Source organism: Muntiacus reevesi, chromosome 4 (genome assembly GCF_963930625.1).
Source record: "Muntiacus reevesi chromosome 4, mMunRee1.1, whole genome shotgun sequence".
In the NCBI taxonomy this organism is placed as follows: domain Eukaryota; kingdom Metazoa; phylum Chordata; class Mammalia; order Artiodactyla; family Cervidae; genus Muntiacus; species Muntiacus reevesi.
Window position 1 is genome coordinate 109,825,596 of NC_089252.1, and position 14,718 is coordinate 109,840,313.

General features: G+C 38.7%; 1 protein-coding gene across 12 annotated transcripts in view; it reads left to right on the forward strand.

Annotated features, from left to right (window-relative positions):
* Positions 1 to 14,718, forward strand: part of MAP4 (microtubule associated protein 4) — a 150,728-nt gene that overhangs the window by 93,997 nt on the left and 42,013 nt on the right. For all 12 annotated transcript variants that reach the window (XM_065933810.1, XM_065933804.1, XM_065933806.1 and 9 more), the window contains exons 4-5: positions 10,575 to 10,697; positions 13,193 to 13,306. In XM_065933810.1, coding sequence (XP_065789882.1) covers positions 10,575 to 10,697; positions 13,193 to 13,306 — 237 coding nt within the window. The remainder of the gene's footprint in view (positions 1 to 10,574; positions 10,698 to 13,192; positions 13,307 to 14,718) is intronic.

The following is a 14,718-nucleotide window of genomic DNA, read 5'->3' on the forward strand; positions in this document are numbered from 1 at the left end:
GCAGATAACTCGGCTCTGCTGCTATAGCATCAAAGTAGCCCTAGACAGTACGTAAACAAATGAGTGTGTCTGTGCCCATTTATTAACTGGTTACTGAAATGTGAATTTCTCAGAATTTTCTGTTTTAATTTTTTAAACCTTTGAAAAATGAGGTTTGGATGATGATGTGTCAGTATAGGTTCATTGATTATATTTGTTATAACAAATGTACCTTGGTGGTGGGTATTTTGATGCGAGGAGAGCCTTCTGGTGGTGATACAGGAATATTTGGGAAATCTATATACTTTTCTATTCAGTTTTGCTGTGAACCTAAAACTAGTCTAAAGTTTTAGGTTGTGGGCTGTTACAAAAATAGGTGGCTAAACAAATTTTACCCATACACTGTAGCTTCCCAAACACTGCCCTAGAGCATGCTGAGATTTGACCCTGGTTACGGGTCCAGAGTGAGAGAGAGTGGCTGTGGTAGGCCACAAGCAAAATGAGCATCCTCTTTCAAAGCATCTGCCCCAGGTGAAATTTCCTCAGGGATTTAGTCAGTATCTTCAGGCTCCTAAGGACAAGCTCTTTAATTCGCAAGGCCCACAGTGACTTGGGGCCTCATGATTATAAATTTCAATTATGGACCTGTGGCTACAGGAAATAAGAGATTCTCCGGGGCTGTGATATAAACTCTGATTTTCAAGCTGACTCTCAGCACTTGAGAGACCTGAGTTGGTCATTTTCTTTCTGTGAGCACTCAGCATATTCAGTAGGCTCTGTCCCTACTACAGTTATTGCAGTCATCGCTCTCGCCAAAACATTCGAGTGCAACAGTTGCTTGGGCTCCCCAGGTACTTGCTTTAGTTTACACTTCAACACAATCACATTTGACAACTCAACTAACTGTTGCCACTGTGTGCTGTGGATTAATAGTATATGGTAAGGTGCTTTATTAGCATTGCACTGAAACCCAAAGGCCTGACAAACCAGTCTCCACATCCCATGTTTGTAAAGCCTGTCTTCTAGAGTCACCCTACTTTTGGTAGCAATTTTGTGTTAAGGTCCAGTCAACAAATAGAAACAGTAATTTGAACAAGAGAAAGTTAATACAAAGAATAACTAAGTAATACTGGGCTCCCCCAGTGGCTCAGCAGTAAAGAACCCAGCTGCCAATGCAGGAGACAAGAGTTCCATCCCTGATCCAGGAAGATCCTCTGGAGAAGGAAATGGCAACCCACTCCAGTCTTCTTGCCTGGATAATTCCATGGACAGAGGAGCCTGGCAGGCTACCATCCATGGGGTCACAAAGAGTCAGACATGACTGAGCAGACACACATAAAAACTAATAATAAAGATATTACCCACTAAAGGATAAAAAGAATGCTGGGGAGTAAAGGAATAGCAGATAACAGACCTGAGGCACGATATATAAGAGAGGGACACATGTGAAAGAGGGCCCACCCAGGCTGATTCAGACCTCTTGAAGTCTACTGGAGGGTGGAGAAGTTCCTGAGATGCCACAGAGTGAGGGGTACCAACAGAGCTCTCCATGAAATTCAGTAGGAGTTGCCTGGGGTGACAGCAGAAGCAGAGAAACGTCGCCTGCTTGGTGCCGCTGAAACTTGTGGGAGGAAGTGAGCGCCACTCAGTATCTCACTCACCTGAAGAGCAAGAACAAAAGAAAACACCGTGAGCCTGGCACATACTGTAGATGCTTAAACAGAAGTTGAATGAATAAATGAGTACAGCTCAAGGTAGCATTAAATTGTTGGTGTCTTTGTTACGTTTGATTCATTCAACTTAGTTAAAGAAAAACCAGGATTTGACCTGGCCCAACCATTTGAAATTGATACACATGAAATTCTGAATGGTTGTGTTAAAGGATACCTTCATTTGACCTAAAGAAAATCACCCTGCTCGGGCACCAGTGGATCCTTCTGAAGATTTGGTGTGTTTGCACTGTTAACACACCCGCCCTTGTTTAGAAGACTGGGCCTCAGTTGTGACCAGAGGGCACAAGTGACTTAAGTTTTCATGCCATTTTTTCCAGAGCAGAGAGGAAGCTACCACATCAAGTACCTACAGTGATAACCCTTTTATCAGGCATTAGTGAACTGAAGAAGCAGAGGTCTGTTGGGTTTTGGAGGATTTCTGGCAGGTTGTTTGGCCTTGCCTCCCTTGCTGTATGGTAGTTAGGGAGAGTCAGGAAGAAATGTGCCTCTGGTTGTTTGTGGAGAGAAAGAAGAGATGGAGACCTCACCCTGCACCTAGCTCGGTGCCTCTCTTTGCTGCCTGGGGTGAAGATCTTACTACCTGTCGCCTCTATGTCGACATAAGAGGGGAACAGAAATCATGGGATACCAAACCCTTCCACAACCCCACACCGCTGACACACTTCTTCTCAGAATGTGAAGTCCTTCAGAATCTGAGGGAACAGGAAGAGAGTAAATAGTTTGGACATTAATTTCCTTCTTGCTTTGTGTGTGCAGTAGTGTTCCAAATCATATTCTGTAATGAGAATGTTAAATATCCATGAATAATTTGCCCTACTTGGGACAGTGGGTTTTCATTCTCAGTTTAGAGCTGGAATGTCAGTTTATCCTGGAATAAATTGGCAGAATGAACAGAAGTTGTGAAATATGGACTGTGGACCTGAATGCAATTTAACGTTCACATGGGATTTCTACCACAGTTAAATTTTGATTATGGCTACTCATAAAGTGTTTTCTGGCTTTAAACCAAAATAAGTTAAATACTTCTGTTTATATAAACTGTTCATCAGAATGTGAAAATATAAATGGGGCTTATTATGAGTTATTGATATTTTGAGAGGATATTTGAATTCTTATTTTGTCTGAAGAAAGAACCTAATTTTTCTCTCTCCCTATTCTTATGATTCAGCTGGTAAAGAATCTGCCTGCAATGCAGGAGACCTGGGTTCAATCCCTGGGTTGGGAAGATTCCCTGGAGTGGGGAATGGCTACCCACTCCAGAATTCCAAGGACTGTTTAGGCCATGGAGTCGCAAAGAGTCGGACATGACTGAGTGACTTTCACTTTCACTTAGGGTAGCTACATCTTGTCACAGATAAACGACAGTCATAGCTTATGATGTCTGTTGCCCTGGCACAATTATTAATTGTACTTCTTTTACCCTTAAGTAGTCCTAACCAGGACTAAGTCTTTGAATAGGCTCATTTAGTTTAACATAGATTTGTATTGTTTAATAGCCCTGAACATTTAGAAAAAGTAAATTGTATACTGATTATATTTTAATATTCAGCAAAAACATATAATGTGAATGAAATTAAATAGAACAAAGGTATTACGAAAAGTAGAATCTTTAATTTTCAGGTTGTACCTTTAAGAAAAGCCCACCAGAATTATCAGTATTTTGTATGTCCATAAAGAAGACTGAGAGCCGAAGAATTGATGCTGGAGAAGACTCTTGAGAGTCCCTTGGACTGCAAGGGGATCAAACCAGACAATCCTAAAAGAAATCAACCCTGAATTAGAAGGCCTGATGCTGAAGCTTAAGCTTCAGTGCTTTGGCCACCCGATGTGAAAAGCCGATGGAGATTGAAGGAAAAGGAGAAGGGGCGGCAGAGGAAGAGGTGGTTGGATGGCATCCCTGACTCAGTGGACATGAGTCTGAGCAAACTCTGGGAGGTAGTGAAGGTCAGGGAAGCCTGATGGGCTGCCATCCATGGGGTCGCAAGGAGTCGAACATGACTTAGTGACTGAACAACCACAATGTTCAGATTAATTCTTCCCCCTCGAAACTGCAGTCATTTCCTCATTCAAAAGCCATTTATTGGGCACCATCTGGGTGTCAGACACAGCATTTGTGGCTGGGAACACCAAACAGAAAACCCACTCCTTGCTCTCAAGTGGCCTGCCATAGAGCCATTGAGCCATATCGTGTATCGTTTATGTGTGTGCACAGTCTTCCACACAAACACTGAGGAAAGAAGTCCCCGTGGAGTGGTACATGCATATATTTCCTAGAGGAGTGAACCTGAGAAGATGAGTAAGCCTGGAGCAGGCAGACAGCATGGGGGAGCAAACTAAAGTATTACAGATGGATAGAGCAGGTCACGTGAAACAGTAGGATGTGGGTAAGGAATAGTATGGTTAGCTGGGAATGATGCTGAAACATTATTTAAGACTGACTTGTGTAGAATCTTGTGTGACTGATTTCAGTAATCTGTGAGTTTTGGAAGAACACTGAAGAGTTTTATGTTTTATGCTAGGAAGAGGAGCGTCAGACTAGAGGCAGAGACTCTAGTGGGTTGTTCGACTTTTCAAACAGGTGGGCAATCTGATTTCATCTGTCCTGCACTGAACTCCCTCCACTTAGCCCTAGATATTTTTTTGAATCAAATCCCAGACATAAAGATTAATATATGGATAGGACAATATGATGTCTTGGTTTTGCTTAAAAAATATGATTTCTTTTAAAAACATGCTTATCCATTCACACACACACGATCAGTCAGTTCAGTCACTCAGTCGTGTCTGACTCTTTGCGACCCCATGGACTGCAGCACGCCAGGCCTCACTGTCCATCACCAACTCCTGGAGTTTACTCAAACTCATGTCCATTGAGTCGGTGATGCCATCCAACCATCTTATCCTCTGTCATCCCCTTCTCCTCCTGCCCTCAATCTTTCCCAGCATCAAATGAGTCAGTTCTTCGCACCTGGTGGCCAAAGTATTGGAGTTTCAGCTTCAGCATCAGTCCTTCCAGTGAATGTTGAGGACTGATTTCCTTTAGGATGGACTGGTTGGATCTCCTTGCAGTCCAAGGGACTCTCAAGAGTCTCCTCCAACACCACAGTTCAAAAGCATCAATTTTTCAATGCCCAGCCTTCTTTATAGTCCAACTCTCACATCCATATGTGACTACTGGAAAAGCCATGACTTTGACTAGATGGATCATTGCTGGCAAAGTAATGTCTCTACTTTTTATTTTTATTTGTTTATTTATTTAATGTCTCTGCTTTTTAATATGCCGTCTAGGTTGGTCATAACTTTTCTTCCAAGGAGCAAGTGTCTTTTAATTTCATGGCTGCAGCCACCATCTGGAGTGATTTTGGAGCCCCCAAAAGTAAAGTCTGTCAGTGTTTCCATTGCTTCCCCATCTATTTGCCATGAAGTCATAGGACCAGTGGAGAAGGCAGTAGCACCCCACTCTAGTACTCTTTCCTGGAAAATCCCATGGACAGAGGAACCTGGTGGGCTGCAGGCAATGGGGTCGCTAAGAGTCGGACACGACTGAGCGACTTCACTTTCACTTTTCACTTTCGTACATTGGAGAAGAAAATGGCAACCTGCTCCAGTGTTCTTGCCTGGAGAATCCCAGGGACAGGGGAGCCTGGTGGTCTGCCATCTATGGGGTCGCACAGAGTTGGACATGACTGAAGTGACCTAGCAGCAGCAGCAAGGGACCAGATGCCATGATCTTAGTTTTTTGAATGTTGAGTTTGAAGCAGAACAGACTGGTTCCAAATTGGGAAAGGAGTACGTCAAGGCTGTATATTGTCACCCTGCTTATTTAACTTTTATGCAGAGTACATCATGAGAAATGCTGGGCTGCATGAAAGACAAACTGGAATCAAGATTGCCAGGAGAAATATCAATAACCTCAGATATGCAGATGACACCACCCTTATGGCAAAAGCGAAGAACTTAAGAGCTTCTTGATGAAAGTGAAAGAGGAGAGTGAGAAAGTTGGCTTAAAACTCAGCACACACACATTCACACCCCATTTCATAATGTCAGATGTCCAGTTAGTATTCAGTTCACCAATATTTCCTAAATTACCTCATTTGTTTTTTTTACTAACTCTTGGCTTGTTCAAAGTAGAATCTAAATTTCTTTTAATCCATAATTCTTCTATAGAAAATATTCTTTAATACAATTTGAATTTTGCTTGTGTTTTAAAGATGGTAGAGATTTATTGTGTTTATAACAGGAGGAGAGAAGGGATAAGAGACCAAGTATAGGTGGTTGGAGCAGTAGAGAGATGATGGATGGGGTCCTTGCATGAATGATGTCCTTGGAAAGGAGAATGATATGCATTTCTTATATTCTCTAGTTTGACAGGTTTCTGTGTTGTTGTTTTTTCCAAATTAAAAAAAAAAAAAAAGGAGGATCATACCTCTTTGACAAATAGGAAGGAAAGAAGTAACCTTGGACTCATGTAGATAAGTTTGGAATAGAGACAAGGTCAGTGGAAGAATACTGTTTTCTATAAAGTAAGAGTTTATATGGGATAGAGGATGCTGGCGAGAAGAGTACAGAAACAACTTTTTAGAGATTGAAAAAGGAACTTGTGTAGAAACATTTTTATAGGAATGGTGTACATTCAGTATGGTAGTAAATCGAGTGTCATGGCAAGTAAAAGGAACAGCTGAAAACAATGTAGTGTTTATAGCTCAGCTGTTGCTAACTTAGGGTGTGTTGTGGCCTTATGATGGCAGCCTTCACCTGTGCCCATTCTGGGAAGGGCACAGATTTCTGGTGAAGCAAAATGAGCATACTGTGGTTTTTATTTTTTGTTAGTAAATTTCTAAGACAAGCATGCTGGTTTGTTTTACAGCAAACCAAAAAGAAACTGTTAACTCAAAGTCAATCTCTTTTTCTTCTTGAGACCTTCAGTGCTTCAGTGTTTTCAAATAGTATTAGAACTCTAGAAGTCTTTTAAAAACATCTCTAGCAATTTAGGGATGGCCATATATCATTCAAATCAGGAAGGTTAATGAAGTCTTTGCCTGTTTAGTGCAGAGGAGAAAGACATCCTAATATAGTTGGATATGAACATTTAAAGCTATTTTATTATAAAAAGTGGAATTGGTGGAAAATCTGAGAAAAGAGTTTTCTTCTGTCACGTGTTTCTATTTTTAGAAAATAGAACTAGAAGTACTTCAATTTTTATTTTGAAATAATTATAGATACACAATGAAAGAATAAAACAAATAAAACAAAGAACTTTTGCATGTTTTTCCAGATTCACCAATCAGTAGTATTTTGCCACAATTGCTTTATCATTCTATAATCAATATATGTATGAATATACACATTATTTCCCTAGCTAATTTTGTTTTATCTTTGTGGTAATAATTTAAGACATTCTCATATGTGTTACTTATAGTGTCAACAGCCATTGAAAATATATATTCCTAGATTTATTTTCCCATCTTACCTATGAAACCCTCTTGCCAGCATTAATTTTCTTATCTTTCCATGTACTTTATTTTTTTATTATTTTTTTTTTCCCCTTTTTTTTTCCATGTACTTTAAACATCATCATATAATTTAGTGCTTAATGAGATAATGAGATATTTTATTATTATGTACTCCCATTCCTCAGATGGTTAAATTTCTATCACAAAAACATAGTGAAGCGTGAACTTTGTCTTGGACTTCTTGACTCTGGGGGGAGAAGGGGGGGTGCTGGGGGAGGGGCTAGAAGAATGATAGTAAATATGAGCCTACAGTGTAGTACATAGAGGTGTAAAGTATAGACTAACAGACTTTTGTAAGTGGAAGGGAGCTTAGATCCCAGGTATTGGTACAATGCTTTGATGGTACAGGTGAGAATATTGAAGTTTGAAGGAATTAAATGAGTTAACTCTTTGGATCGAGCTAGATTAGTGCCTTAGTCTTCTGCCCCAGTCCATGCTCTTTTTGGCTTCTTTATCTTTTTTACTTGACTCTCCAGATAAATAGCAGAATTCTCCAGAGGGAGAATATATCTAAATACTCTTAAGGCATCAGCTCTCAAGCTTTTTGGCCTCAAGACCAGTTTTCACGCTTAAAAATTAGGAAACTTCCGAATATGTTCTCTTGTGGTGATGGCATAGGTAGTCAAGGTTTATCAAATTACACGCTTTAAATATGTGGAGCTTATTGTATTTTTGGTGTACCTCAGTAAAGCTATTTATAAAATTATTAAGGACCCCAAAGAACTTTCTTTATATAATGGGTTTTATCTATCAATATTTATAAATTGGATATTAAAATGGAGACTTTAGAAACATTTTTTAAAGACAGCAACAATAAGTATTATTTATATTAATTATAATTTATATTAAAATATATAATGATATGTTAATGTTAACACCCTGCCCAAGGGTTAACATTTTTAATGAGTGTACTTTTAAAAAAAAAATGTTCGGTAAGAAGACTGGTGGTATATCTAAATTTCTGGTGAACTGTCTGGTTTAATAGAAGACAGCTGCATTCAATCTGTCACAGTATGTTGTTTGAGTTGAACTATAAGAAGAAAATCCATCTCACATATATATACATATGTAAGTTAAGATAAAGGATATTTTGATAGTTTTTTCCTCAGGTAACTAGATATTCTTTGATTTGACATCATAATTGGAGAAGTGGTCATTTCTTAAAGGTTACTTGCATTGTAGAATCTGAAACCATATCAATGAACTTTTTTTATTAAGATCTATTGGTCTGTGTTGCAGTTTGAATGGCTCTTATCTGGTACAATTATTCTGGCTTTGATATATAGAGATACAGATATTACTGGATTAATTGACACTTTAAATATCTAGCTATTTGCCTTTTCTGTAAAATGCTTCCAATTTCATACAAATAGAAACTGGCCTTTTTTTCCCCATTCTACATTTATAGGAGAACCAAAGTGTCTAGGGTTTTTTTCCATTGTATTAAGTAAATTACTTCTTATTTTAAATTTCATTTTTCATTCTTTGTCTGATATAGACTCTCTAAGTAGATTGCAGTTATGCTTTTTTAAAAAAAAAACAACCCAAAAAAAACACCCCACATTTATTCTGAAGGCTGTTGTTCCTGCAAGGGAGTTTTCCTGCTTATACTTTGGAGTTTTAAGAAGGAAATCTAGGTCAGTAACACTGAATGAAAATGTGGGAGAGAGCCTGTGTCAAAAATGCTCATTATTAACACTGTTGGCCAGAGGCTATTCTGAACATTGCTTCCAGGCTGGGCTGCCTCACCAGCACAGAGGGGAGATTACCAGAGTTGCTTATTCTTCTCCAGAATGTGTGGGCAAAATGTACCCACTTCACTGATTAACAACTGCTTTATTTCCCAAAGGATAAGAAATTTAAGCAGAATCACAGCCTTTTAAAGTTTATTTTAGAAATGATCGACTGTTGCTTAAATGCTTCTTGGGTTTCTTATGGTTTTCGTATTAAATATAAATCGCTTTCCAAGAAGGTTGATGTATAGTATGAATTTGTTAAATCATCCAGTCTAGAATAATGACCCTTGTGGTAATTTTGATACCACCTTATTTTTTGAGCACAATTCTGTGCCATGCGCTGAGCTAAGCATTATGAAGAAATAAAGTGATAAAAACATACTTTTTACTTTTTAAAGAACACATATTAATGATTTGGAAAAATAAGATTAACACATGTTAAATAATGAATTTTTAAAATGATGAAAATAGAATAGTTTAAAAGTTGGTTTTTTAAAAATAAAGACTAATAAAAAAATATGTGGTTAAGGGCTAAATTGTTTGCTAGGAACAGCAACAAATGTTGAAAGAGCTAAGAAAAGGAAAATGAGCATTAAAATCTGAAGAGAGGCTCTGTGGAAGCTCTGACTTGGTCCTGGCCTTGGGATGTTGGTACAAGAGGGAACATTTCAGACAGGTGGATCACATGAGCAAAGGCACAGGGGCTAGAAGCACAGGCTTCGGCAGGGGCCGTGAGGGGACTAACCTGCTTTCCTGTTGGAGTCACAGGAAATAAGCCTGGCACGGGTTCATTTCAGTGGATGAGGAACGGTATTAGATTAGCACCCAACACTTTCATTCTTACTCTGTGGGAAGCATTTGTTAAAACCCTAAGCAGATTGACTCTATTAGCTTTGAAATAAGAGATGGTAGATGCACCTTCTCTAAGTGGGCCATAATTCAAAGATTGAAATGCTAATACTTTCCTGTGTAATGTAAAATTATTCTTTTATTGGTGTAATTCTGGAACTGACCAAGTATCCTTAGAGGTCATTATTGAGACGGGGAGAAATAAAAAGGCTGTCCTTTGTTTACACGGTTCGCTTTCAGCAGAGCAGAGTCTAGCGCTTAATCTATACTAGTACTCAACCCTTTGCTTCTTGCTTGCGTGCTTGTTTACTGTCTCCCTCCCTCTATCCCTCCTATCCCTTCTGTGGTTTAAACACCTTTGCAGATTTACTAGAATATTTACTAATAGTTAAGTGGGGGAAAGAAAAACTATTCTCGAAGACAGCCAAAGAGCCAAGTTTTGAGACAATTGCTTATAGTCTGTTGAGTCAGTTACAAATGGAGTGCTATTGTCAACCTCAAGGCCTCAGAAAAATCTTGTTTTCTCTTATCATCTTCTGGTTGATTTCTCCTTAATAATTCAGAATGGGGCCGTGCTATTACATTTGTGTTTTTTTTAATTTGAGAACTAAGCTAAATTAATTCTATAAAATCTTACGTATGTCTACATGAAAACCTGTACTTGAATGTTCATAGCAGTTTTATTTCAAAAGACAGAAATAGAAACAATCACATGTTAACAGTGGTACCTTATAACTTTTGTTTCCTGTTTCTGTTTGAAGGGTTTCCAACTGAATTCCTTGACGAGAAGGTAGCCTACCAGGGATTTCAGAACAGCCAGAACTGGCCAGAAAATACAAACTTTTGCTTTGAACCCGAGCACGTGGTAAATCCTATCCAGACTGGTAAGTGCAAGACTTGCTTGTGACTGCTGAATGTAATAACTTAAACATGAAAAGGGTCCGATCACCACTCAGATAAAACATTTCAGCCTAAATATTGCTCGTAAAGCCCAACCAAGGTATAATTATTCGCTCTGAACATTTAGTTGACCTTTCTCCTCTCTATCCTTTCCTCTGAGGCAAGTTCTCCTTTGTTCTCTTCCCTTCAAAACCTGTTTTGACTAAATGAACTGAAATTCATCTTCATTGAGGACTAAACGATCAGTTGTACCCTAGAACTTTAATTCTTCTGTAGAGAATTATAGTAATAAGGACACCATTTGTGGAATGCCTGTTTTGTTCCAGGCACAATGCTAGAGCCTCAATATATGTACTTTCTACACTTATTACCTAACTCTGCCAAATATATATTATCTTCATTTGACAAAAGACAAAATGAAAAGCTATACCCAGTTTCTATAAAATTCAAACTATTTATATAGAGAACAAAAGCTGTAGCTGCCTAGAGCTAGAAGTGGCAGGAGGGGTGGGCTGCATAAGGACCTCAGCAGTGGCATTGATACCTCCATGTCAGAGCAATCAAATGAGAGCTCAAGGTGTTTGTTTCCACTTAAACTATACGGTTTCTTTTTTGTTGTCTAACTTATAAGGTGCTCATAACAGGTTCCGAATGATCTAGTACTTGATGTTCTGTACCACTCTCCAGTCATTGGTTACCCTGGATATATGTAATTTTAAAAGAAGCTTTATTGAGATATTGGAGAAGGAATTGGCAGCCCACTCCAGTATTCATGCCTGGAAAATCCCGTGGACCGAGTGGCCTGGTAGGCTACAGTCCACGGGTCGCAAAGAGTCGGACACGACTGAGCGACTTCTCTTCTTTTTTATTGAGATGTAATTCACATACCATACAATTCACCCATTCAAAGTATACAATTAAGTGGATTTTAGTATATTTATATATATGTATAGCCATCACAAGAATCCATTTTAGAATTATCACCCCCTAAAGAAACTCAGTACTTCTTAGATCTCACTCCCTACCTCCTTATCCACCCTAGCCCTAAGCCACCACTAACTTACTTTATGTCTCTGTATATTTACCTGTGAAGCTGTGAGTGGGAGATTCCCTTCCACTAAGGGGAGGGAGTGTAGAAAAAGAAAGGTCTTCATCTCTCCTCCATCTTTAGTTCTCAGCTTAAATATTTGTCAAGTGAAGACCTTTCTTGACTTGAACTAAAGTATATCCATCTATTAAATGTTTTCAACCCTTATCTTAATACATCTTAGGATTTTTAGAGTTCTCAGGGTCTGCATATCATACACATCCAGTAAAATATATTGGCCACCTGATGCAAAGAGCTGAGTCATTGGAGAAGACCCTGATGCCCAGAAAGATGGAGGGCAAGAGGAGAAGGGGGCAACAGGGGATGAGATAATTGGATGATATCACCAATTCAATGGACATGAGTTTGAGCAAGCTCTGAGAAATAGTGAAGGAATGGGATGGTGTGCTGCAATTCATGGGGTCGCAAAGAGTTGGACATGACTGAGCAACTGAACAACAACAAAATAGTAATGAATAAATGACAGAATTTCATAGAAATCTTTGATTTTTACATGTGATTTGGCAGTCTTCCTCTCCTAATACGCAAACCATACAACATTTATTTTTGTTGCTAGTTTAAGGCCTAGACTTTCAGTGCAGCCGCCTCTGGCAGTAGTAGTACAGAATTAGCATTCACTGAGAATAGAAATGCATGTTCTTAGGTCCTGGCAATCTTTTAAGGCTTTCCAGAGTAATTCAGATGTATGGTGCATTTTGAGATGGCCTCCTTAGAGAGCAGAATTCTTGCTTGGCCTGAGTGGCTTTGCTCTTTTTTTGTAAGAAGGTAGAGTTTATCTGATGTTTTTAGTGCTTTTCCTCATGCCAGCTCCTGAGTATAGAGTTCATTCTCTTCAGATGCCAGCTGTTCACCTTGTCTCATTCAGACAGCTTTTGGTTTGTTTTATTTCCAGACAGCTTTTGAAATGCAGTTTTCTTCATGATGTTCACAGGAGGTGAAAATGTCCTTTTTACTTTTTTTTTTTTAATAGCCTAAAATGAATGTCTGCTCTGTAAATACATATTGAAAATTTAGTTTTATTTGTACTCTTACCTCCTAGTATAGACTTAAGCGTGAATTTTACTTTCAGTTTTGTGTATTTGTTGCCTGTCAGATTTAGATAATCAAATATTAGAGAATATGAGATTTTTGTATTTTTAACTGTGAAAATGAATTAGTGAATATTTGATTCCCTGGCACATTCAATCACATATTATCTTATTTAACACACTGTTGACAATACACAATATTCAATAATATTGAATATTCATTCAATAATAAATGCTAATCTTTCTAGTTATGTTCTGGAAATGAGTTTTATTTATTTATATATTTATTTATTTTATTTATTTATTTTTTGGAAATGAGTTTTAAATTCCTTCTTTATTCCAGATCCCTTTAAGATGCACCATGATGACGGCCTAGAAGATCTGCTCTTTCTCCCCAGTGGAACAACCAATACTTCAGCATTTGTAGAACAAAATGATTCCCTAAAAGACAGTTATGGTATGATTTCTCTAACTGGATTTATTTCTTAACTGCAAACAATTAATGTGGGCCTTTCATTCATCACATTTGAAGTGAACCACTAGGGAACCACTCCGACTGTCGCAAGACTGTTTCTAAATTGGGCTTCCCTGATGGCTCAGTAAATAAAGAATCTGCCTGCAGTGCGGGAGATCCAGGTCCAATCCCTGGGTCAGGAAGATCCACTGGAGAAGGAAATGGCAACCCACTCCAGTATTCTTGCCAGGAAAATTCCACGGGCAGAGTTTTAGTCATAGAGAATTCACAGTTGGGCTGCTCAGGGGCTGCTCACCTCCTCTTATGGGAGAATCTTGAATCCTGTATCCTAGGGCCAGGTTCTGCCTCCACATTTTATTAGCTCATGGCCTTATTAAGCAAGTTATGTCCTCCCTAAAGTTTGATTTCTTTATAAAATGGAGCCACCATTAGTTCTTACCTTAAAGATATGGTGATGATTAAATAAAATTATGTAAAAGTATACCACGTAGTGTTTGGTACATAGTAAAACGTTAAACAGATCTTAGTTATCAATTAGTAGTATCCTCATTCCTGGTTTTATATAGCTTAACATGGTCCTGTAGGGCAGGCAAAACTTTACTTCTACTCATCTTTGGTGTTCAGTTGAGTTTAAGAAAAAGATTTATCCAAAAAAAGGCAAATAATTTGTTCTTCCCTGGTGGCTCAGATGGTAAAGAATACGTCTGCAATGCGGGAGAGCTGAGTTCAATCCCTGGGTTGGGAAGATCCCCTGGAGGAGGGCATGGCAACCCACTCCAGTATTCTTGCCTGGAGAATCCCCAAGGACAGACAAGCATGCAGCATACATCACTTGGGAAGAAAGCAACTCAAGGTGGTAGCTTAGAAATTCAGTTTGTGTAACATCCTCAAGAAAGAGTAATAAATTTACAGAGAAATGACAGGAAAAATGAAGCAGTTTTACACTTCAAAGAGTCATATCCTGGGAGCGTAAATATGTGGGAGGAAACAAATGGAGTGAGGTTTGTTGGCAGATTCCTCTGGTGCCGTCTCTGGCCTGATAAGCATCTCTTGCCAGTGAAAGGAAAATTTATATCCTGCCTTTAGTCAGAAAGGTGGTAGCTTTTTCTGGGTTTGCTGTTTGCTTGGTTGCCTTCAGCTCAAAATTTTTATGTCAAAGTGGCGTGTCTGGGGGTGACATGTTCTGGTTTCCTTCAGTACCCATCATCAGTAAGTCCCACTTCAAATTATGTTTACAATTTTGTTTTTTGTAAAGATCCTGACTAGTAGTAATATGTCTCACTTGTGCTTTCCTGTGGCCTGGTGATCTCGTGGAAGAAGGATGTTAAATAAATTGACTTTGATGCTGTTGTCTAATCTCCTGAGTTGATTTTGGCTTTGACTCCTGGTTTTTT